Source organism: Callospermophilus lateralis, chromosome 9 (assembly GCF_048772815.1).
Source record: "Callospermophilus lateralis isolate mCalLat2 chromosome 9, mCalLat2.hap1, whole genome shotgun sequence".
Lineage (NCBI taxonomy): Eukaryota > Metazoa > Chordata > Mammalia > Rodentia > Sciuridae > Callospermophilus > Callospermophilus lateralis.
The window spans coordinates 50,198,141-50,221,515 of NC_135313.1; the positions used below are offsets into that span (position 1 = coordinate 50,198,141).

Here is a 23,375-nt window from a genome sequence, read left to right on the forward strand (position 1 = left end):
ATCAAGTTCTTGGGATGAAGGGAATTTCAGGCATAATTGAAACCTCCATTCTGTTCTGGTCAGGCTACACTTTCAATATCAGGTTGATTTTGAAAGATGAACTTCTAGAAAGACAGGCAAAATGGAGTTTATTTGGACATTAAGAATAAATGAAATAGGACTGAGTGGCAGGCATAATTGACATCAATATATTTTAATCTGGATAAAAGAAAGTTAAGGGTGAGACAAGAGCCTGATAGATGAATTAAAATATTTATATCTTTGTCATTTAAAAATTTGCCATAAATAACAACATTATGTAGAACAAGAATCCATGAGTACACATTTCTAGGGACCTCAATAAAGAGATCTTTCTAACAGACTTTGGAGAAAGAAAGTAGATATCCTCAGGAAATTCTTTAGCCAACAATAATGTTGAATGTAGGTTCTTAAATGATTTAAATACATATTTATGATCACTGCGTATGTTCCATGTGTTTTGTTCAGCCTGGCAGGCATGGTAGTGGGTAAAATAGATATTGTCACTGCTGCAATATAGATGGCTTCTGGGCTAGTAGGAGATAAACATGAAACAAAGAATTGGACATTGTAATTACTTGCAATAAAAGAACTATGGAGAGAGCATAACTCTAGAGAGAATTCTGCCAATAGAGAATTTATTAAGTGCAGGGAGTTTAGTCTGGGAGGTTAGGAAAAGCTTTCAGGAACTCACCTTTAAAGACAGGACTTGAATGATGAGTGGAGTTGACCAGATGAAGAATGAGAAAAAGAAGGGGACAGTCATCCTAAGCCAAAGGAAGGATATTGTCTAGACCTTTCTTGATTTAGGAAAGAGCTTGGTGGATTTGAAAGCTGACAAAATGCCAGTGTGGTTGGAATCTAGTGAGTGAATTGGGGAGAGGCTGATTGGACCAGAGACAGGAAGTTTTGTAAACTTTTCTCTGGAACAGAAATTTTATCCAAGGATAAATGGAGATCCATGAGAAGTTTTGAACCAAAGAAGTGACATCATCACCTCTATGTATTAAAAAGTTCACTCTGGCCACAGTGTAGAAAACAGACAGGAGGTGCAAGGAGTAAGATTGGACAGACAGTGACCAAGAGAGAAGTGGAATTTGGGGATGGCATTGAAGATGAGAGTTGAGGACAGACCCAAGAGATTTCAAGGCCGTGCAATCCACAAGTCTTATGCTAAACTGTGACAGAGACTGAGAGAGAGAGATAGGGCTGGCAGAGACTTCCCAAACGGAGGCAGATGAAAGTTCCTCTTCCTGTGAATGGGACTAGCAGAGGAGAAATTGATTTGATATGGAAAATATCAAAAGATCAGTTCTGAACACCATGACCTTGATCCCATGATTTCTTTGATCTCCGTAACTTCTTGTTACACTGCCCTGTTGTTACACTGCCTGCGTAGCTGAATTTTCACTCCACATACTCTTCATTGTCTTTGATGTCTGAAGCCCAGAAGTTCCCTTCAGGTGACCTGATTGAAGTCAGTGGGATCTAAGATGGCTGCCAGAGTGACCACTGGACGACCTCTAACTTCATTATAAAACAAACCATGAAGATTTTCCCCCTTGATTAGCCTATCTCTCACCTCATTTCTTTGTGCTATATATCTGTCTTTATATACATACACAAATAGTGATTATATCTATATTTTCTGACCGTCCAGAAGCAGAAAGTTGATTTATAAGTTTATCTCTCACTTCTCCTATTCTTGACTGAGAATAAAAGTCTCCTTTGCTGCTCAGTTGGAGAATTGGTTCCATAATTCAGAGAAGGAAAAAAGACCCAGCCATTGGTGTAAAAACTTGGTAACAGTATCTACCTATAACATAAGAAAACATGTCAATAAGCAATTAGATATCTGAATCCGGTCAATCGTTAGACCCGTGGAAGTAGAATCACCTGGAGCTTTTGATTATTCGGCTCTATCCCAGGCCTAATACCTGAGAATATTCAAAGAAAATGGCCAGTTTCATAGAAACAGTGGGGGAAAAAAATTCAGTCCTCACTGGATAATTACCCTAGTTAGCTTTGATCTCCTTTACAAGGCTGAGTACCCATAATGTTATAATAGAAAGATGGCCAGACCAAGTATTAAATCCTTTATTACATTCTAAGGGTAAATGTGCAGAATAATATGAGACATGTCAGCAGAACAAAAGCCCTATCCACATCCCTCTACTTATCTTGCCATATTTGTGTTATAGAATGCTGCCACCTGCTACAAATTAAATGACCCAGGAACCAGTTTCCTAGTCAAAGATAAGAAATAACCCAGTAGTTCCAGTAATTCATTGAAATGACTTTTCCTAAGAATCTAGCTTAACTGATTAACAATTCTGGGTAGTAATTATATTAGGCAGGTTTCCATCACTCTAACAAAATAGTTGAGATGATTAACTTATAAAGAGAAAATATTTATTTTGGCTCACAGTTTCGGAGGTCCCAGTGCATGATTCGTTGGCCCTTTGCTTTTGGACCTGAGGTGAGAGTACATGGTAAAGCAAAATTGCTCACCTCTGGCCTTCAGACATCAGAAGTTATCAAACGAAGAGAGGAAGGGACCAGGGTCCAAATAATGCCCTTCAAGGGCACACCCTAAATGACCTACAGAGCTCCCACTAGGCTCCACCTCTCAAAGGTTCCATCATTTTCTAATCATGTCACTGCTGGGGATCAGACCTTTAGCACACGTATCTTTGGGGGAACTCATTCAAGCCACAGTAGCCACTAACTTATTGAATCAGATGTTCTCTTTGACCAGAAAAGAAGAAAATGGAGAAAAATTAAAAATAGAAAAACAGAAGCAGAGTCAGTAATGTGAGCATCAGTAAAGGAAGGTTCAAACGGTCCCCACTTTCTAGTAGACGATGGTGTGACTCAACACCCCAGCTCTTGATGGCTCAGCTCTTCAACATGTATCTGCAGAGTGACTGCTACATGCCAGGCATTATGCAAGGTGGTACGAATTCTCAAAGCTATTATCATGACACCTTGCTCTATGTCCATCATGATGGGAACTACTGAGAAAACAAGGCACATGTGTGGATGGTGATGATGGAAGGATCCACTCTGTGCTGAAGAGGCTGTCCAGGGAGCAAGGCCTCCCTGAGGGCACTAATCCCAGCCACTTGTGAGCCTCTGTGAAAAGAGTATTACAGGCATTTCGATGAAAATGGAGAATGTAAATGATTTGGACAGAAGTGTTTGGCATGAGGGTGAACCCTGGTGAACAAGGGGCAGGCTAAAAGGAGATAATGTGAAAGAGAAAAGCTACATGAGGTCATTCCAGGGTTGGTAAGCCATGGTTGGGTTTACATTTTTTTCTCAATGTGACAGGATGCTATGGAGGATTTTAATAAGGGGAATGCTGTGATCATAGAGATGAGTTAGAGGAATTCAGTACTCTGACTTCTATGTGGGCACAAGACTGTAGAGAAGCAAGTGCAGAATCAGTGGGACCAGTATAAAGGCAACTTAAGTCCTCCCAGAGAGACAGAAGAGTGACTTGCACTAGGTGGTACCAGTGGAGGAGATGGAAGTGGTCAGATGAGGAATGCATCTTGAAATTAGTTATCAAAAGTAGAGACTATATTGGGCTAGAGAGAGGAGTTAAGAAATATGCGAGAGTTTTGATCTCAACAGCTAAAGATCATTTATTGAGATTGGAAAGACAGAAAAAGAACCAATGAGTTTGGTTTTGGACATATAAATTGGAGAAGCCTAATTACATTCAAGTGTAGAAATTCAGTAGGTTGTTGGAAATGGAAGCCTGAAGTTAAAGAGCTATGTTAGGTCTAGAGAAAAACATCTGGGAGTCATCAGCATATTAAACTTAAGATTGTGCCTGTTTAAGGAGCACAGAGGAAATTCTGCTTTATTTCTTTCTATTTATACCTTCATATGAAACCTGCTCGCATCACAGGAGGTAACCTACACATACATGTTCCTGTTTTCAAAATCTAGGTAACCATCAGGACTATAGAAACTAAGAGGGAGAAATATAAATGAGCTTAGGAGATAGTTGTCTGTTTATAAGATTAATGTGAAAGGTGGGAGTATCATCTTTCCTGATCTCTGTGCTAGTAGCTCCCTACAGCTTATGAAGACAGAAGAAATGAGTCCACCTAGTTTGCTTTGCTTGTTTCTCTGGTTTGGTTTTGCTATCCTGTTACCAACAGGATACTTCATGAAGCTCTACCAGACTTGTTGTTAGAGCAAATTTTTTTCAAAACTATTAATCACATGTGTTGGTGCCTTGCTCTCCCAGTAACCTTTTTCTGTTCTCAATAATTTTATCTCACACTTTAATTTTAAGAATTCTACATTTCAGAGCAATTGTATTGCTGTATTCAGCATCTCATAACATTCTCTTTGTCCAGTCATCTTTCTTATGATCAAATCTTTTTACTGTGCTCACAAGGCACTGTATGTTACCATTGCTTAATTTTGTCTTAAAATATTAATTTCTAGCTCTTAAGGATAGATTGAATAAAACACATGGATTTTGCTTTCTTTTTTGTCGTAAGAATCACAGAAGATACTTACTGGTTATAAAATAACATAAATGACTGGTATCAATACCCTGATATCCTATTGAAAAATTAGATGATTATCATTAAAGAACAATCTTAGGGCACTTGACAGTGCAAGGTTATATGAAAACTGTGCAGCATAATTAATGTCCCTAAATGTTAGGATCCAACATTCTTGGGATATTTGAGAGCTAATGGGCCCTTAGAGCTTTGAGTTTAAGATTTTCCTTTAGAAACTATTATTCTCTGAGGACATGGGAACAGGATTACTTTATTTAGCTTAAGCTAACCCAAAATAGAACAGAGGAAATAATTCAATGAGTGAACATATATCTTTCATTGTTTCCCATTCATGCCAAAACTGATGTGTCTTGAAAATACTAAATCACTTACAATGGGGAAAATATCTTTAAAATGATTATACTTATCTTCAGACAGGAATGTCTAGAACTCTCAATAATTACATTGGAATAAAAAAATGTTGATGATTGTATTATTTACTAGTTATACAGAAGTAAACATGATGTTTAATAGCTGTACAGGAAGGAAATTTACTGAAAGAATCTAATAATGTGTCCATTTATATCCCACCTCCCTGAAAGGTCCCCAAATCTACAGAGAATAGAGTGGAAAATTTCTCTCCCAATTTAGACATCTCTCCAAACTCCAGAGGAAGCTGCTAGGCTGGCCTTGCATGCAGCTAAAACCAAACTGGACGACTGCATGATGAAACACCCAGCCAGCAGCCCTAGCACCAGAGGGGAACATGAGCTACTGGGTAGAGTGGACTCTGCCTCATGTCAGGAACACTTTGGTGTGAGAAATTAAAGACACCTTCCCTGAAGTGATGGTAGTCAAAATACTAATGCACTTAGACATTATTTTTGCAGTTCCAATTTTGAGGAAAAATTCTGGAAAAATGCCCAAATTCGAACAAGCATTCTTTGTTATTATTTCAACAGCTGCTACAAGTACAGCAAACAGCTGTTTGGGTTTCTTAAAGCTGATTCCAACACAAGGCAATGAAACCATACTTTACATTAAATCTCCCTCAAATTCAAGTTGAGTTCTCTTAAGATGAGGGTATCGTGGGGGATAACAATTATCTGTCGACACTAGCAAAAATAATTAGAGATTATGGAAAAAATCCCTTCAAAGAAAATAGGTGAGGAAAGGTAAAAGAAAAAATTTTGTCATTATTGTGAAAACTAAATTTCCAAACTAGGATTCTAGATTCCTAGTTAATGCTTCTTCAACCACCTATTTTACTTGTGGTAGAACTACATTTTAAACAGTATCTTACTGCACATTGCACCATGGAGTTGTGGAAATGAGACAAGATACAGCTTGTGATGGAATAGATGGTCCTGAGAACAGAAAACCTCAACACTCAGGACACCCCGAACAGTACCTGAACAGTACCTTTCATGGTGGGCGGTGTGTATACACTCTGCTTCCTCTGCTTAGGTGATGCATTCTGTGACTGTGGACAAGAGAAAAGAGTAAAAGCATAAGATGTAAATGATGGTGCCATCAGACCTGGGAGGGAACTAAACACTGTACCATGTTTTAAAGAGCTTTCTGACATCCATAACAAGAAACACAGTTCTAGTCAATGAGATTGATTATACATGTTCAGTGATTTCACAGGCTTATATGTGAAGCTGTAGGCTCTATTTTATAATAAAGTTCTTCATCCTTTTCAGTCATAAAATTACTCTTTTAAGATTAATTTATTTTAAACACATATACCAACATGCTATTAAAAAGGAATCTCAGCCCAGGCTGTGCCACACGCCTGTAATTCCAGCAGCTCTAAAGGATGAGGTAGGAGAATCGCAAGTTCAAAGCCAGTCTCAGCAATTTAATGAGGCCCTAAGCAACTTAATGACACCCTGTCTCAAAATTTTAAAAAATTTTAAAAAGCAGAGGCTGGAGTAGTAGCTCAGTAGTAGAGTGCTTCCCTAAAATGTGAGGCAGTGGGTCTATTCTCAGCACCACATGTATATAAATAAAAAATAAAGGTCCATCAACAACTAAAAAATCTTTAAAAAATAAAATAAAAAGGGCTGGAAATATGGCTCAGTGGTTGAGCATCCCTGGATTCAATCCCTGTTGTCAAAAAAACAAGAGAATCCAAGTAGCTAAATCCAACTGGATTATAGTATATATACACACATACATATGTGTATATTTCATTTATTAGAATAGTAACATTTATATAATATGTATTTCAATATCATTATGAAAGGTGATTTTGACCCTGAAATATCTTCTTATTTTTATCATTTCTAAATACAAATTCTTTCTTCAAAAGCATTTTTTAAGTTACTAATTCTTTCCACTTGAGAGGAAAACATGAGTTTTGAGACAAAGTATACTCCATGGGATAATAATATGTGTTCATAGAATTAATGAGTGGTTCAGGAGGCATAATGAGGATCCTTGGTAAGTAATAGCAATTCATTACTCTCTTGAGTTGACACATTCATCCTAAGGTCTCTATTTGAAATTATAATGTTGAGGTATTATTCTTTTATTTGTTTAAAAGGTAAGCCCTTCGCTAACAAAACTGCTGTATAAGACCATTATCTAAACTCACTGGATCATAATTAAGTTATTAAAAACAGGATTTGCATTTAGAATAATCATTTCAGGGACAAAACCATCATTCCACAGTGATATAGAAATATATGTAAAATAAATATAACATTATTTATTCTAATAAAAATATATTTAGTCTATAACCCAATCAGATTTTGCTACCAAACTTTGCTATTCCTTTTTAATAGCATGTTGATTTATAGTATAATGTGAAAAAGGTAGGGGTCTTAATCAATGACTTTCAGTGTCTGAATTATTCAAAGCAGTTATTTTTTTTGCTTTGAAAAGAATAGTTATAAGACACTTTTGGGTGAGTGTGCTTTTTCACTGCATATTAGAAAACATGATATACAGAGTTAAAAAAAATCATTAAAACTGTTTCATAAAGTTGACTTTATGAGGAATTCTTTGTGCAAATAAAAATGTAATTGCCCTCAAACTCATCAAGATGATGATATTTATCTAATACAAAAGAAATCTATTAAAAAGTAAAAAATTCAATCAAACAGTTGCAACTGCCCATCAAGTGAGCAAATAGTACTAGTAAACTTCTCCAGAATTGTTTTTTGGAACTAGTCTATTATGCATGGGTGCAGGAAGGGTGACTACATTAACATTAAGTGTGTGGCTGATTGGCATTTCTGGGGCACTTCTATTATTTCAGTCACATCAGGTTGATTTTGTGAAGCAATCATCTCTGGAATTTCTTTTATATCTTCTTCAATACACATATTCAAAGACCATTGAGTAGAAGATTAATTCTGCAGAAGTGCTTTTTAGTTGTTTAATAACATAGCAGTAAAAACTTATGTAATAAAAAATAAGGACTTTATATAAGTGCTTAGTTTTCCCAGTTACTCCCTCACTAAAAACTTTTGAAAATCCTGTGAGATACTATTTGGGATTTTGTCCTTTTTACATTTTCCTCTTTGGGTCTTGCTGTGTGCCTACTCGTGATCATGGGAATTGACTAAGTCCACAGATCATTCAGTTTGATATTTGCTCCACTTCTGGGCACAATTTTCCTGCTTCCTTCCTATTTTGTATATTCTATACTATCAACTAGCCTCCCTTCCTTTTTTCTATCTGAACTCCTACAAGTGTATATGGAGGGACTAGAAGATTACAATGTTCAGGCTAGCTGAATGTGCTTCTTGCTGAACCCCTAGATTCTGTTCATCTAGGTTCAGAAGACTTCATTCCATCCAGACTCTGGCCCTGGGACTGAATTTGCTCCATGCACCAGAAGAATATCTCCTTCCTCTAGGATTCTGACATTGCCTGGCCCTACCCCTTTTTGCTCATAAATAATCACTCAATTAATTAAATTATTGATACTACATTCTATCACTAAAACCATCACTTTATTTTAGAAGTTTTTTTTTAAATATTTTTTTAGTTGTAGTTGGACACAATATCTTTATTTTATTTATTTTTATGTGGTGCTGAGGCTTGAACCAGGGCTTTGCACATGCTGGGCAAGTGCTCTACTGCTGAGCCACAACCCCAGCTCTATTTTTGAAGTTTTTGCAAGGCTTGTCATTCCATAGAAAATCAGAGAATTGAGGTAACTGAGAGGCAGAGATTTTAATGACCTCATTTTACTGTTCAGTCAGGAAAAGCAACCTAAATAGTTTTTACATCACAATTTACATTATATTTTATATCAAATCAATTCAACCTAATTTTTTTTTTTTAATTTTAACACGTTTCCACAAAATCTGGGAAAACTTACTTCTCCTTGTGTGTTGTTGGTCACCCTTTTGTCATCTATTTCTGAAAGAGAAGTAGTTATAACTTGTTAGAAATGTAATATTCTTCCTTGTAGTATACAATTAACATTTTCATCAACATATCAAAATACTTTAATAATTGTCTGTGCTCATACATTGCAATGTGGCTTAGAGCTGCAAAGGACAGTAGGACAGGGGTGGTTTTCTTCTGAGATAAACTTCTCCCAATGGTTTTTTTAAAAAGGCAACGGAAATGCATTTCTCTTGACGTTCATGTTGCCACCTTTCAGTAGTCCAGAAAGAGAACTAGGGAAATGACTGTCTGAAACAACCACTGGTATTACCAACCTCATAGTGTCAAGGCACAAGCAACCTCTTCTTGATTTTGCTCCTGCTATCACTGTGTATTGAGTGTAGCCTCTGTCTAGCTTCTTCAAGTTTTCCATCAACAAAAACAAACCTCCTTTCCCACTCAACCCAATCACTATAACTACAAGGAAGGAAGGATCTTTCTTTCTACTGCCCCTGGGGAGAACCAGTTACTTTCTCAATCAATGCCTAGGCAAATCCTACTCAGGTGGTATAAATGGTTGTGAGAAAAAGGCGTTAAAGGGAGAGGTGCTCCTATGTACCTCTTCTGCAGGGGGAGAAGGTTCTGGGCCAGGCCTCTTTGCTTCCTCCTCACTTACTCTACATGAATTCTGCTTCTTGGCTTCTTGACCCAGTTACACTTTCCTGATCCTTACGTTAGCCTGAAAGCTGACTGTATGAGAAGTCCATCAATGAATTTTACTTAAGAGACAATTATACGAATATATAGTCACAAGAAAATATATATTATGTAGGTGAAATTATTTCAAAACTACATGCACTGTATTTTTATTTTATAAAAGATAATAAATGTACATGAGGATAGGCATATGCATTCATAGATACCTATATGCTACCTATAGTTACCTCTGAGTGATAACACATTTCTTCTTTATCTATATTTGTACTATTTGTTTTTTCTTTTTATAATGAGCATGCATTACCCTATACTAATAAACAGTGTATATCTATGTACATATATGTATATGGGTAGAGATATAGATACATCTATGTATGGGTTAGATAAGAGATAATTACAAAAAAAGCTCACAAATAAGACAATGTAAGAAAGTTTGGAGGTAAAATGCTTTGTGAGAACTTTTATCTAATCAGTGCATTAATTCATGGTTATGGATTAGCTGGGCAGTAATTGTAGGCAAGTGGAGAGTGGCTACAAGAGGTAGGTCACTGAGGACATGACTTTGGGGATTATATTTTGTTACTGGTGAGCGGAGCTCTCTCTGCTTCCTGGTGGCCATGTTGTGAGCTGCTTTTCTTCTCCGTGACCTTCTGCCACAATGTTCTGCCTCACTTCAGGCCCAGAGCAATGGAGTCAGCCATCTATGGACTGGGATTTCTGAAATCGTGAGCCCCAGATAAATGTCTCCTCCTCTACATTTTTCTTTTCAGGTCTTTTGATCCCAGGGATGAAAAGCTGACTAAAATAGCCTACATGTAGTAAAAAAAAATTATATAAATCCAACCAGGTATAAAGTTTGTATTCATGTAGTAAGACCCAAAAATATCCAAACAGCTAGAATGGAAATACTGTGTATTCTAATCTGATATTTTGGTTACTAGATTTTGAAGTTTCAGAAATTTCTGATGAATTTTACCACCTTTATATAGGGAAGGGCAGACAGAAAACTATTGATTTAGGATAAAAATCATAATTGTTTGATGGAAACACTGCAAATAGCTGGCTCATTATTAGATAGTTATGCATATTGAACAGTTGTCTCAATGTGAGAACTTTTGTTACCACATTTAATTAAATATCAAATGTGATCCATTGTGACAATGCATGCATTAGGACCAATTGGATTGTAAAATGCCATTGTGGTTTCTTAGTATTTGGTCTTCAAAATTCAAAAGACCTCTGACTGATTGTTTTAGTGATAAAATAGGATCCAGTCATTCAGCTTTTCACTTTTTCTAGTTTCGGACTCTAACACACATAGAATAGTGTCTTTCCAAAGAAATGAGAAGAACTTCATTGACTGCATAATTCAACAAAAAAGGTTGTTATTATTTTTATTTTGTTGACATGCACCAACTAGTTATGTCATGAAAATAAGGACTGAGAAAACAATTCTGTATTCTTATTATGAAATTGAAGAGTAAAAACAAAATGACTTTCAAGTCAAAATGACTTAGATAAAAATACAATGAAAGCCCCCAAAAGATCATAATTTTCTTGAGATCTATTGTTTGAAGTGTATTTCTCCTTCCTTTACCAGATCACTATTAAATTGAATGGCCAGTCTTTTTGCCTCCTGAGCACCTCACATAAACACACAGATACTACAAGCTCATCGGGCACACTTACTGGGATGACATGCAGACATAAACACAATGTTCTCTCTAATTTGTACCATGAACATTGTCACCAAAAACAAAGATCATGAGAGCACATGCAAGTTAGATTGGATAGAGAGAAGTGATGGGAGGGGAGGGGAGGGGAGGGGAAGGGAGGATAGGAAGGGCAGCATAATAGAATAGAAATTTTGATTGCTGTATGTATATAGGTGACGGTATGACCAATGTGATTCTGTAATCTGTACAATCAGAAAAATGAGAAATTATACCCCAATTGATTCAAATGTATGAATTGCCAAGATCATTATAATGTCATGTATAGCTTATAAAAAAAAAAGAGCACATGCACGGTCTCACCAACTCTGCACTAGGACATCAAATGGTGTTTGCAACGTCTCCAGGGCCTCAAATGATGACCCAATGGCTAGCTGAAAAAGTGTCCAGGAATATTGGATTCCAGGTGAAATATAAGGATAGATCCAAGGGTTCAAATACTGTTTAGCTTTTTCATTAAACATAAAAATAATACTATTTTGGAGTAGGGTTGAACAAAATTAGTTTATTAACTGATGAGAGATGTGTTAATTTATTACCCATAATTAAAAACTACAAATCTGAGTCTGTTGTACCTACTTCAGATTTGTCTTGTTCACATTGCCCCCTCTTTTAAGAGGCATTTGATCTGAAAGAAGAAATTCCTTGCCTTGGGAGAAAAATGTCAGTCATCTAAGAATGAAGGAATATACCATTTTGAATGAAGGAATATACCATCATTGAAGATGGAAATAGGGCTATGAATGTTCTAAAATATTTTGAATGATAATTAGTTAGAAATTCATGATGTATTTAAATTCATAAAAGGAACAGAACAAATTCAGGATCTATATGAAAACACACATAAACTGCATACACCAATCATCTGATGGTCTAGATACACCAATGAGATCTGATCAGACTTTTGAAATCTAGTTATGACAAAAAATTAAGTAACTACTATGTAAATGATGTTTAGGAGTAGGAAACAGGGAAGACAAAGACGATTTTTTTTAAAGTTTCTGAACTATAAAAGAGAACTGCAAACAAGAAAGTAGCAGAATGTAAAGAGATATAAAAATAAGGAACACCTAGAAAACAGAGTTGAGGTTGGCGAAAAATTTGTATTTTGACCAAAGCACAGGAGAGCACATGTAATTTCTGACATGGTCTTCCACTCATCTGTCATGACCACAAAAATCACTTGATCTTCTTGAACTGCAGGGTGTTCCTCCCATGTGAAATGGGGGAGGATGTACAAGAACTCTTTCTCTGTGTTCCTTACTTTCTCATAAGCTTGTTTCAAGGAACAAAGATGTGGGACAATGACAGGAACAATTTCCCACTCCTTAAGTTCAGACTGAATAGAGCTATGTCCGTCCAAAGAGTGCAGTATGGAAAGGGGGAGAGATGAATAAGGACCTTCATCACAGTAAGGAAACTTGGCAAGCATTAAGCCCACCAGGGGACCAAGGTTAACATCACCAGTTATAAATCATGGTGATAGCGCAAACCCTTGCTATGAAGTCATAAAGATGCCTCCTTATTGTATTGGAATATTGTGCAAGATACCTGACCCATATTCCTCTAAACTGTCAAGAACAATAAAAACAAACCTAAGAAATTATCTTACTCCAGAGCTGCCTAAGGAGACACAATAAATGTGATAGTATAGTAGATGGAGTCCTAGGTAGGTAACAGGTAAAGGACATTAGATAAGAACTAAGGGAATCTGAACCATGCACACACCTGTAACCCCAGCTACTCGTGAGGCTGAGGCAGAAGGCTGAGGCAGAAATTCAAGGTCAGCCTGGGGCCACTTAGTGAGTCCCTCACTCAAAGTAAAAAATTCAAAGGGCTAGTGATGTAACTCCATGGTAAAGTGCCCCTAGGCTCAATACCCATTACTACACAAAATAAATAAACAAATCAATAAACAAGAACAAGTGGGAATCTGAATAAATGATAGATTTCAATTAATAATGATATATCAATATTATGTCCTTTATCATAACAATATAACACTTTCATGACTAATGTAAGATGTTGATAATAGGAAAACTATGTAAGAGGATGATATATGGGACTCAGTATGCCCGTAGATCTTAAATTGTTCACATAATTAAATCTATTAATAAAAACTTAAGCAAGAAGAAAAATGCAAAATCCCTAAATGCAAATAAAAATTATCCCAAGAATATACTTTGTTTCTGTCATTGCTGTTAGAATTCTATGTATCATTTTAGGACCGGCCAGAGAGTTAGAAAGTAAGTAATGTAACTAAAAATAAGATCACAAGAACAATAGCATTTTAAAAATGTCATATTGGGCCAGTGAAAGAGCTAAAGGAAAATGTAGAAATAAGTTTATAAGGAAGATTTTAAAGTTCAGTGTGAAGTTGTTGAAAGCTGATTTAAGCAAATTGTGAATGGAAAAATGATTTCTGAATAAGTCCAATGATAATGATGATATTTTATTTACTGATTAAAAGTAGAGAGAGGTGGGACAAACAGTGAAAGAAAATCCTACTGTCATCTATTTAATTATACATACCCACCACCTTACACTTGTTCCTCTTATCCAGAATGCTGATTTCATCATACTCAGTACTGTTGTCCCCCACGGTTCTGTTCAGATGGCACCTCCTCTTGGAAATCTTTCCCAATTCCTGGCTCCCCCATTTCTAACTGGAATTCATCCTGTCCCCAGTTTCCCACCCAACACCCACTGTACTCTCTATGCCTGGCCCATAGAACTCATCATTGCACACTCTGTACTATGGCCATTAGTGTGTTATCTTCCCAGATGACCTGTGAAGCCTCTGTGTTTGATTCTCTTCCATAGCTCTTACTATATTATCACAGTTGGCACACTATTACAGCTTGTCAAATAGATGTCTCTTACTACCCATTTTTCACAAGACTATCTGTTTGCTATTTCAAAATCCAATAGGAGGACAACTATTGGTTCACAGGATGTGGTAAATACTTCTAGTGAATTAATAGTTGATTTATGAATTTGTTAAAGAAGAAGCCATGACTTCTATTTTTAAAAATTGTCTCACTAGACCCAAGGCAATGGTACAGACACTCAAATTCTCATAAATATTGCCTTACTGACTGAAAAGGGAATTTTTAGAGGAAAAGCAAGGATATGTTACTTTGGTCTTCTGATTTCTAGAGATGGGGGTTGGGGGGGTATCTGACTCTAGAACAAAATATATAAGAAATTTAAAATAAGTGGTCAAGTCAAATTTAATATATTCTTTTATAAAAGTCAGTCTCAGACAATTACTAAAATCCTGGAAATGAATGATTTATTCATGATATTGACTGCAGGAGAGCACAGATCCATATATAGAATTCTTTGGTAAGGAGAGAGCCAATTTCTTAGAATAAACTCCAAAAATGCAGACTTCTGATGAATTTAGATAACAGAGGATCACTTGAGCCTTTATTTTTAGCAGTTATTTTGGAAATGTGAAGGAAAAAGTCAGTTTGGAGGAAATTGGAGAACTTCCAATAAAAATAGTGTTGTAAATTGATGCTGTGAAGATTCCTCTCTTCAAACGCAAGAGTAATGACAGGGTAAATATAAAAAGAAATGACTGAAATGATAACTCCACAGTCCAAAGTAATCAAACAATCTCTAAGGACTATAAACACAAGAAGAGCAAAATGCAGTAAGCAGGTAAGGAATCACAGGCCCATGAGACTTTAGATCCAGAAGCAGGCAAAGCAACCAAAAGTTCTATCCCCCCCCCCATTTGTAAGGAGACTGACTTCATGTGAAGGAAGGGACAAAAACAAGGTCTCTGTCACTTGCATTGGGAAAAAGCACTGATCTGTGTCCCCAGGGAGACAGGAGATAACCAAAGTGTTAGGGCAAACCATCATGCACTTCAAGACTGCTTAAGTTTTCTTCCGCTATCATCATGGAACAGGACCTCATTCCATCAAAAGAGTTGAAAGACCTCTGCAATGAAAACTACAGAACTCTAAAGAAAGAAATTGAAGAAGACCTTAGAAGATGGAAAGATCTCCCATGTTCTTGGAGAGGCAGAATTAATTTTGTCAAAATGTCCATACTACCAAAAACAGCTATACAGATTTAGTGCAAGTTCTATTAAGGTTCTGATGATGTTCTTCATAGAAATAGAAAAAGCAGTCACAAAATTCATTTGGAAAAATAAGAGACCCAGAATAGCCAAAACAATGCTTAGTGACAAAACTGAAGCAGGAGGCATCACAATCCAATCTTATATCATACAACAGAGCCTATAGTAACAAAAATAGCATGATATTGGCACTAAAGCAGACATGAAGACCAATGGTACAGAATAAGACACAGAGACAATCCCACTAGCAATGTATGAGTGTATCTTTCCCCCCCCATCCTTGCCAACATTTATTGTTTCTTGTATTCTTGATAATTGCTATTCTGACTGGAGTGAAATGGAATTTCTGTGTAGTTTTAATTTGCATTTCTCTGTTAGTGATGTTGAACAATTTTTAATACATTTGATCATTCATATTTCTTTTTCTATGAAGTGCCTGTTCAATTCCTTTGCCCGTTTATTGATTGGGGTTTTTTTGGTGTTAAATTTTTTAGTTCTTTGTATGTCTTGGAGATTAATGGACAACAGTACTGAGTATGAGGAAATCAGCATTCTGGATGTGAGGAACAAATGTAAGGTGGTGGGTATGTATAATTAAATAGATGACAGTAGGATTTTCTTTCACAGTTTGTTCTACCTCTCTCCACTTTTAATCAGTAAATAAAATATCATCATTCATTTGCTAGTATCTCCTCTCCCCCCCAAAAAACATGGGCAAAGGAACTGAACAGATACTTCACAGCAGAACAGATAGGATCAGTCAACAAATATACGAAAAAATGTTCATCATCTTTAGTGGTTTCAGAAATGCAAATTAAAACTACACTGAGATTCCATCTCACTCCAGTCAGAATGGCAATTTTGCAAGAATACAATTGATTCTTGTTTTAACTTCTTGCACTTTCAGAGTCTTGTTGAAGAAGTCAGTTCTTAAGCCAACATGGTGGAGATTTGGGCCTACTTTATCTTCTAGTAGACACAGGGTCTCTGGTTTAATGCCTAATTCCTTAATTCACTATGAAATGAGTTTTGTGCAGGGTTAAAGATAGGCATCTAATTTCATTTTTTTTACATAAGAATTTCAGTTTTCCCAGCATCATTTGTTGAAGAACTTATCTATTCTTCAATGTATGTTTTTGGTGCCTTTATCTAGTATGAGATGACTGTATTTCATGAGTTTATATTTTAGATGTACTCCTGGGTACAACCACTCTGGAAAGCAGTATGGAGATTCCTCAGAAAACTTGGAAAGAAACCGCATTTGACCCAGTTATCCCACCCCTAGCTGGAGAAGCTAGAAATCTGGAAATGCTAAAAGGACTTAAAATCAGCATATTATAGTGACACAGCCACATCAATGTTTATAGCAGCTCAATTCACAAAACTCAAGCTATGGAACCAACCGAGGTGCCCTTCAATAGAAGAATGGATGAAGAAAACATGGTACATATACACAATGGAATATTATTCAATCATAAAGAAGAATGAAATTATGGCATTTGGCAGTAAATGGATGGAACTGGAGACTACCATAATGCTAAGTAAAATAAGCCAATGCCACAAAAACAAAATCTGAATGTTCTCTCAGGTACGCAGATGCTGACTCACAATAGGCAGGTGCAGGGGGAATGAGGAGTGGAGGTTCACTGGATTGGAGTGGGAGCAGAATTGGAAAGACAGTAGAATGAATTGGACATAACTTTCCTATGTTTATACTCCACATCATGTACAACCACAAAAATAAGACATTATCCTCCATGAATATGTGATGTCAAAATACATTCTTCTGTCATGTATAACTAAAGAGAACAAATAAAATTTCTTTTAAAAAGTCCTCATTCTGGGTTAAAAGGTGTAGTATCAAACAAAGACTCCAGGATATTAACAAGAAAGGGTAAGCATAAAAGTAAAAAAAAAAAAATCCACTCAAGATGAAAATTAAAATTAAATTAAAATTTCAAAGCACAAGAAGAAAAATTTAGGGATAATGCCTAAAAAGCAATTGAAATACCAGTTTTCTCCAGAAGAAATGAAAACTTCAGAACAATTTGAAAGTTTCTTTAACATAAGTATATTTGGGACCCACAAATAACTATAGAAGTAAGTATATTGAAACAGAAAATGTACAAGTAAAAGGAGACTAAAGTAAAACAAGAGCTGATAGATACAAAAGAAAACAATTAGAAATACAAAATTCAGTCATGGAAATAAAAGACTCAATAAAGTTGAAAAACTTTATGGTGGACTAAGCATAGCCAAAAATCTTGGGAAATAGATAAATATAGAGAAAGACTATAAAGGGCAAAGAGAAGAAGAGAGGGGAGTAGGGCCTTTGGGACCTGAGCAGTGAGTGCCCTGGGATGTTGGTTTATTTGTTTTGACTCTTTTATTCTGGACTGAATGCTGGAGAAGCTAGAAATCTGGAAATGCTAAAAGGAAAAAACAGAAATAGTTGAAGCTTGGAAGTAAGCCTATTCTCTCTAACCAAAGGACCAGAAAAGGGACAACACAGCAAGAAAAAACAATTTTAGACAATGATATCTATTTCAGATATGGAGCTGGGGTGCAAACATGGCCTCACTGCTGATGCTGTCAGCAAGGAGAGTGGGAAACCTAGATTTCCATGTTCACACAGCTGTGAGGAGGCACCCTTTTCCCTTGACTCTACTTGGGAATTACCACAGACCAATTGGGAACTCCAGAAGTAATGAGGCCCACTGTCATGATACCAACAGATGCCAAGTGGATCCTGGGCTGACACCCTCACCCAGTGATAATGAGATAATGCCACTTTCCCCAGGTCTATTTATTAGAAGAATCCAAATGGCACTTTCACAGCCATCCAGTGGTAATGATGAACTTCATTAAGAACAAAATCAATTTTATGAGTTGCTTTTCCAAGCACTTCATAAATTAGTAATTTCTCATTTGAAATCTTGAGGCCAGAAGGAAGTTGCACAATATTTTCAAAACTGTAGAACTCCGTGCCCAGTGAATTTTTACTTGAGAAATCATAGAGAAATAAAGATATCCTCAGGCAAAAAAAAAAACAAAACAACAACAACAAAAAAAAACAGATTTGTCACTAGCAGACCTCCCCTAAAGAATGGCAAATGAAAGTTCTATAGCCAGAGAGAAAAAAATTTTGAAAAATATTTCTATCTCTGCAACTTTCTATGCATCTTTAATTATTTTTAAACCAAAGGTCAAAACAAACAGGGAAAAAATTAGATTGGGCATAATTTAATAGGAAAGTAACAAATTAAAAATACTATGAGAAATTTACCCACATCCAAAAAGGTGAAGACATAAGACATGTGAAGCAAAAGTCAGGAAAAACAAAGCATTGATGGAAAGTCCAAAAAATATATAAAAGTGTAATATAATGAATATGTATAGAATGAGGGAGTAAAAGAAAGATATTTTCCAAAATTAGAAAGCTACATAGATCTTCTAATTAAAACGAGGTAACAAGGAAGTTAATAAAGACAAGTCCACATCTAGACCATAAATGTTCAGGATATCCCTTTAAAGAAAAATGCAAGGGTGGGGGGGGGGAGAGAGAGAGAGAGAGAGAGAGAGAGAGAGAGAGAGAGAGAGAAGAAGAAGAAGAAGAAGAAGAAGAAGAAGAAGAAGAAGAAGAAGAAGAAGAAGAGAGAGAAGAGGAGAGGAGAGGAGAGGAGAGGAGAGGAGAGGAGAGGAGAGGAGAGGAGAGGAGAGGAGAGGAGAGGAGAGGAGAGGAGAGGAGAGGAGAGGAGAAAAGATAATTAATCACCTAATCACCATGGGAAAATATCTCACATCTTCTAAGTATGAAGTCAAATTTCTCAGAAAAATTCCAGAAGACAAAGACACTGAGCTTACCACAAGTGGTTTTCTAAATCTTATTCATCAAAGGACAAAATATGAAAATTTTTAGTGATTTTAAAATATCGAGTTCTATTTTATTTCCTTGATGAGTAAAATGAACTAATGTGTATACATTCCACAGTATTTAAAAATAAAATTTTAGAGACCACTTGTAGAAAGTGAAATGAAAGAATTTTTCTTACCTTTCATAGACATCCTAGTTGAACATATATTTCATCATAAGCTAGATTATACACCACAAAATGGAGTGGAAGATTGAGGAAACTCCAGATATTGTTTCCAAAGTTCTAATTTTTATCCCAGTCTAAAAATGAAATTGTTAGTTTCTCTCATTAGTATTTTTCTTGAGTGGCTTAGATTATTCACACATAAAAAAGATTTTTGTTAAATACAGTGATTTGTTTTATAACAAGGCTGTTTTTCATGATTTCAAAATACCTTCTATTTCCTCCATACTCTGAATTTTGGAGGAGTTTTGAAAATGAGATACATATTACTACGTAAATGCTATTTAGAATTCAGACTTGGCCTTTTCCCAGTCCGTTCATTGGAGAACTATTCTAATTAGCCAAAAGGAATTCAGTATATTATAGTCATCTGTTAACATATCACGGCTATTTTATTTTAGTGAACATAATAGAAGGTGTAAATAAAAACTGTGTATTCTGTGATTTCAGTTAATTTCATCCAAGAAGATGAAACAGAAATACTAATCCTAAAATGCAGTGGATGGGGCTGGGGATGTGGCTCAAGTGGTAGCGCGCTCGCCTGGCATGCGTGCGGCCCGGGTTCGATTCTCAGCACCACATACAAACAAAGATGTTGTGTCCGCCGATAACTAAAAAATAAATATCAAAAATTTCTCTCTCTCTCTCTCTCTCTCTCTCTCTCTCTCTCTCTCTCTCTCCTCTCTCACTCTCTCTTTAAAAAAAAAATAAATAAAATGCAGTGGATGGTTTCTTTCCTTGAATTTACAAAAGGGCAGTTTGAAGTAGCAGAGGGACAGGCAGATGCTATGATATCATGCATATCATCTTGGTGAATGTCCACCAAGGTAGCGTGGCCAGCCATGACCAGATCGGTAGAACTCACTGAAAGAGCACAGAATTGAGCCATCATTGTGTGTGAGGACATGACTTTTCCACTTGTCAAGGAGCTCATTCCATTGGCACTATCTAAACTGAATTCAACTGAGAGAGCTGAGTGTGTCTGCTCTCACAGGAAGAAAGAAATTGATATTTCCAGTATTCCTTTCTTTCCATGGCAGAGACTGTAGATTTGTTTTCATTAATACTTCTCTTCTCTGACCATTTATTTTCATTTGATCCTTTAAAATTAACCCTGGGAAAGAGATTTGTTGAATTTCCTACATTACCCAGAGCTATAAATGGAAAGAAAAGCTAAATTTTTTATTTATATTGCAAACATTTTTTTATTAGCTGCAGTGTCATTTTATACTTTTTAAGTCCTACCAAGTTTATCATTTAAAATCATTAATCTAAGTAAACACTGTGCTCAGTGAAAGAGGCCAGGTACAAAAGACCACATGTTGCATGATACCCTTTGTACAAAATATGTTCACTGTTTTTTGTCATATCTGCAAAACCTTTGTGATATTTTTCACATTGCATTCTTGTTTACATTAATTTTTAGAGATATAAAATTCTAGTATAGTTTTGTCCTAAAAAAAAAAAAATCACCAATCTACAATTGATGTTTCACAATTTTCTCAAAAATATAAGAAAGATATTTGGTATTCTTGATTGTACTATCACAATTTTTATAGATTTTATAAAATATTAAACATCAATCCCCACTGACTATAAAACATCTCATATATACCTTTATAAGAAAAAAACCATTGGTTTAAATGTCTTCGTGGGATGAGAATGCATTATTTTGCTATTAAAATGCATTCTTATCAGTTAGAAAAATTCATGGTTAAAAAAATATCATCGAAGTGTTTTCTAAGTGAAATTCTTCTAGCACAACCATAAAAATTCCATGGGCTTTCACACCAAAGTTTGAGTTGAAAAATGAGACCATGTAAGTTTACTAAGTATGGTGATAATTTCTTGATTTTTTTGTTTTGTTTTGTTTTTGTATGTGTGTGTTTATCAATGGAAATAGTGCAGCCAATGTAGCGGCAATTTTTCATGTTTAAGAAAAGTCATGACTGAACCTTGTGAATATTATCATTTCCTCCTGGATAACTTTGCACGGAAAAGGCCTTTATTTAACTACAATCTTCAAGCTGAATAATAAGTATTACCAGAGACGGATTCTTTTCCTTTTTATCTCCCTTAATCTACTACTAACAAGTGAATAAACAATATGATTTTAAACTAAACACTAGTCAGCATTTAAATTTGTCTTCCTTCAGGAGGCACTATCAGTACACTTTACACAGAGAATACTAATGAGTGCAGAATAAAAGCCTTAATTATGCAGATATCCTTTCCCCATTTCTCTCTCTCTCTCTCTCTCTCTCTCTCTCTCTCTCTCTCTCTCTAATGCTGTTGATCAAGCGCTAAAAACAAATGCTACCCCTTTCCCCCTCAACTTCCGCGGTGATATCCGAAGGGTTCAGGTTATTTTTACATCCATCCTTTGTGTTTTGCTGGATTTTGAAAAGCTTAGCTGCTTTGGTTTGGGTTCTGTTTGACAACAGTGTGTATTCCCTTCTTTATAAGAAGTGTCTTTGAAACTTTAGGAGAGAATGCTTTTGATTCCCTCTTTTTAAAGTCAGCCAAGAAAAAATATTTATCTGCTGTAATACAATCTGGTTGAAATTGTAGTCTAGTGTGTTCTCAATCATCAGGAAATTTAAGCAAACTACACAAAACTGATAAAGTTGGGAAGAAATCTTGTATTTAAAAAAAATTTTTTTTGAAGCTTCTCAGTGGTGCAGGTGCTTTACCTGCCACTGTATTGATAAAGTTTAAGGATTGGTTTAAGGATGACAAGTGAACAGATATGACTGAGATAAGATTAGCATTTAACTTAGCAAACATCTGGAAGAATCAAATAATTAAGCAGGACTGTGGGGTCATTGCATGACTTACTACTAAAGTATGATCAGAGAACCAGGTGAGGGTAGCATCTGAGCCAACACAGGAGCAGACTACATGCATACATAAGCAGAGGCTTGCAGAGTGTGGAGTGAGCTATACAGGCAGTAATTTTGTATCCAAAAGTCTAAATTTAAAAAGTCAGCAGATGGGATGGGGTTTGGAGGGATAATTCGGTCCTGAAGACCAGAATTGGTGCAGATCAATTTTCATGGAATCAATTACTAAGAATGAGGGACAATTCAGTCCTGAAGACCAGAATTGGTGCAGATCAATTTTCATGGAATCAATTACTAAGATTGAGGGACACAGTTGCTCAGCTCCTGGGCAGAAAATAGTTGTTAAAAGACTGATTCACAGAACCAGGAAAACAAACAGGAAAAACAGACTAACAAATAAGAACTTGCCTTAGGATTAAATTTTGAGATTCTGTTTAGAGTAATGTGGTTGGTGACATCATTTATCAGAGCTAGAAAAGCAAAATTGTCAAAGCCATTAAGACTTGCAGAAGCAAAGAAAACTGCAGAGATCAGAGACATTCCAGAGTGAGAGGTTCACAATTCAAATTTGGCCTCAGGCAGAGGCAATAACAGGAGAACAGAGAACCCAGAAGAGATTGTGGCAGTTGTTGATACTAAAGTGATAAAATTAAGGAATGTCAAATATACAATTTGTCCCTACCTTAAGATTTTTTGAGAAGCGAATAAATATTATAAAAAATGCAAAGATCTACAGACCATTAATTGAAAGGTCTGGAACAGGTACAAAATTTAGGTAAAGTGAGTCATATTAAAACTGAAATCTGGACTCTTCTGACTTGATTAACTGATCATTTGCTTACTATATCTGTTAAGCACCGGAAAGGATAAACCTTTAAACACTTTTACAAAATGTAAACTTTTAGAGGCCTTTAAAAATTTCTTAAATATAAATTCCAATTGTCAACAAAAAAATTTAGGCACAAAAAGACAAGACTGATAACTAAAGAAAA

At 35.9% G+C, this 23,375-nt stretch overlaps 2 protein-coding genes across 5 annotated transcripts in view; one reads left to right on the top strand and one right to left on the bottom strand.

Annotated features, from left to right (window-relative positions):
• Positions 1 to 23,375, top strand: part of Pde1a (phosphodiesterase 1A) — a 385,391-nt gene that overhangs the window by 314,002 nt on the left and 48,014 nt on the right. The window lies entirely within an intron of this gene.
• Positions 1 to 23,375, bottom strand: part of Ppp1r1c (protein phosphatase 1 regulatory inhibitor subunit 1C) — a 123,773-nt gene that overhangs the window by 50,046 nt on the left and 50,352 nt on the right. For 2 of the 4 annotated variants that reach the window (XM_076865515.1, XM_076865514.1), the window contains exons 3-4: positions 8,887 to 8,927; positions 5,970 to 6,030 (exon numbers count right to left, since the gene is read on the bottom strand). The exons of 1 other annotated variant lie outside the window; for it this stretch is intronic. In XM_076865515.1, the coding sequence (XP_076721630.1) occupies positions 5,970 to 6,030; positions 8,887 to 8,927 (102 nt within the window). The remainder of the gene's footprint in view (positions 1 to 5,969; positions 6,031 to 8,886; positions 8,928 to 23,375) is intronic. One more of the 4 variants, XM_076865516.1, reaches the window with a different exon arrangement.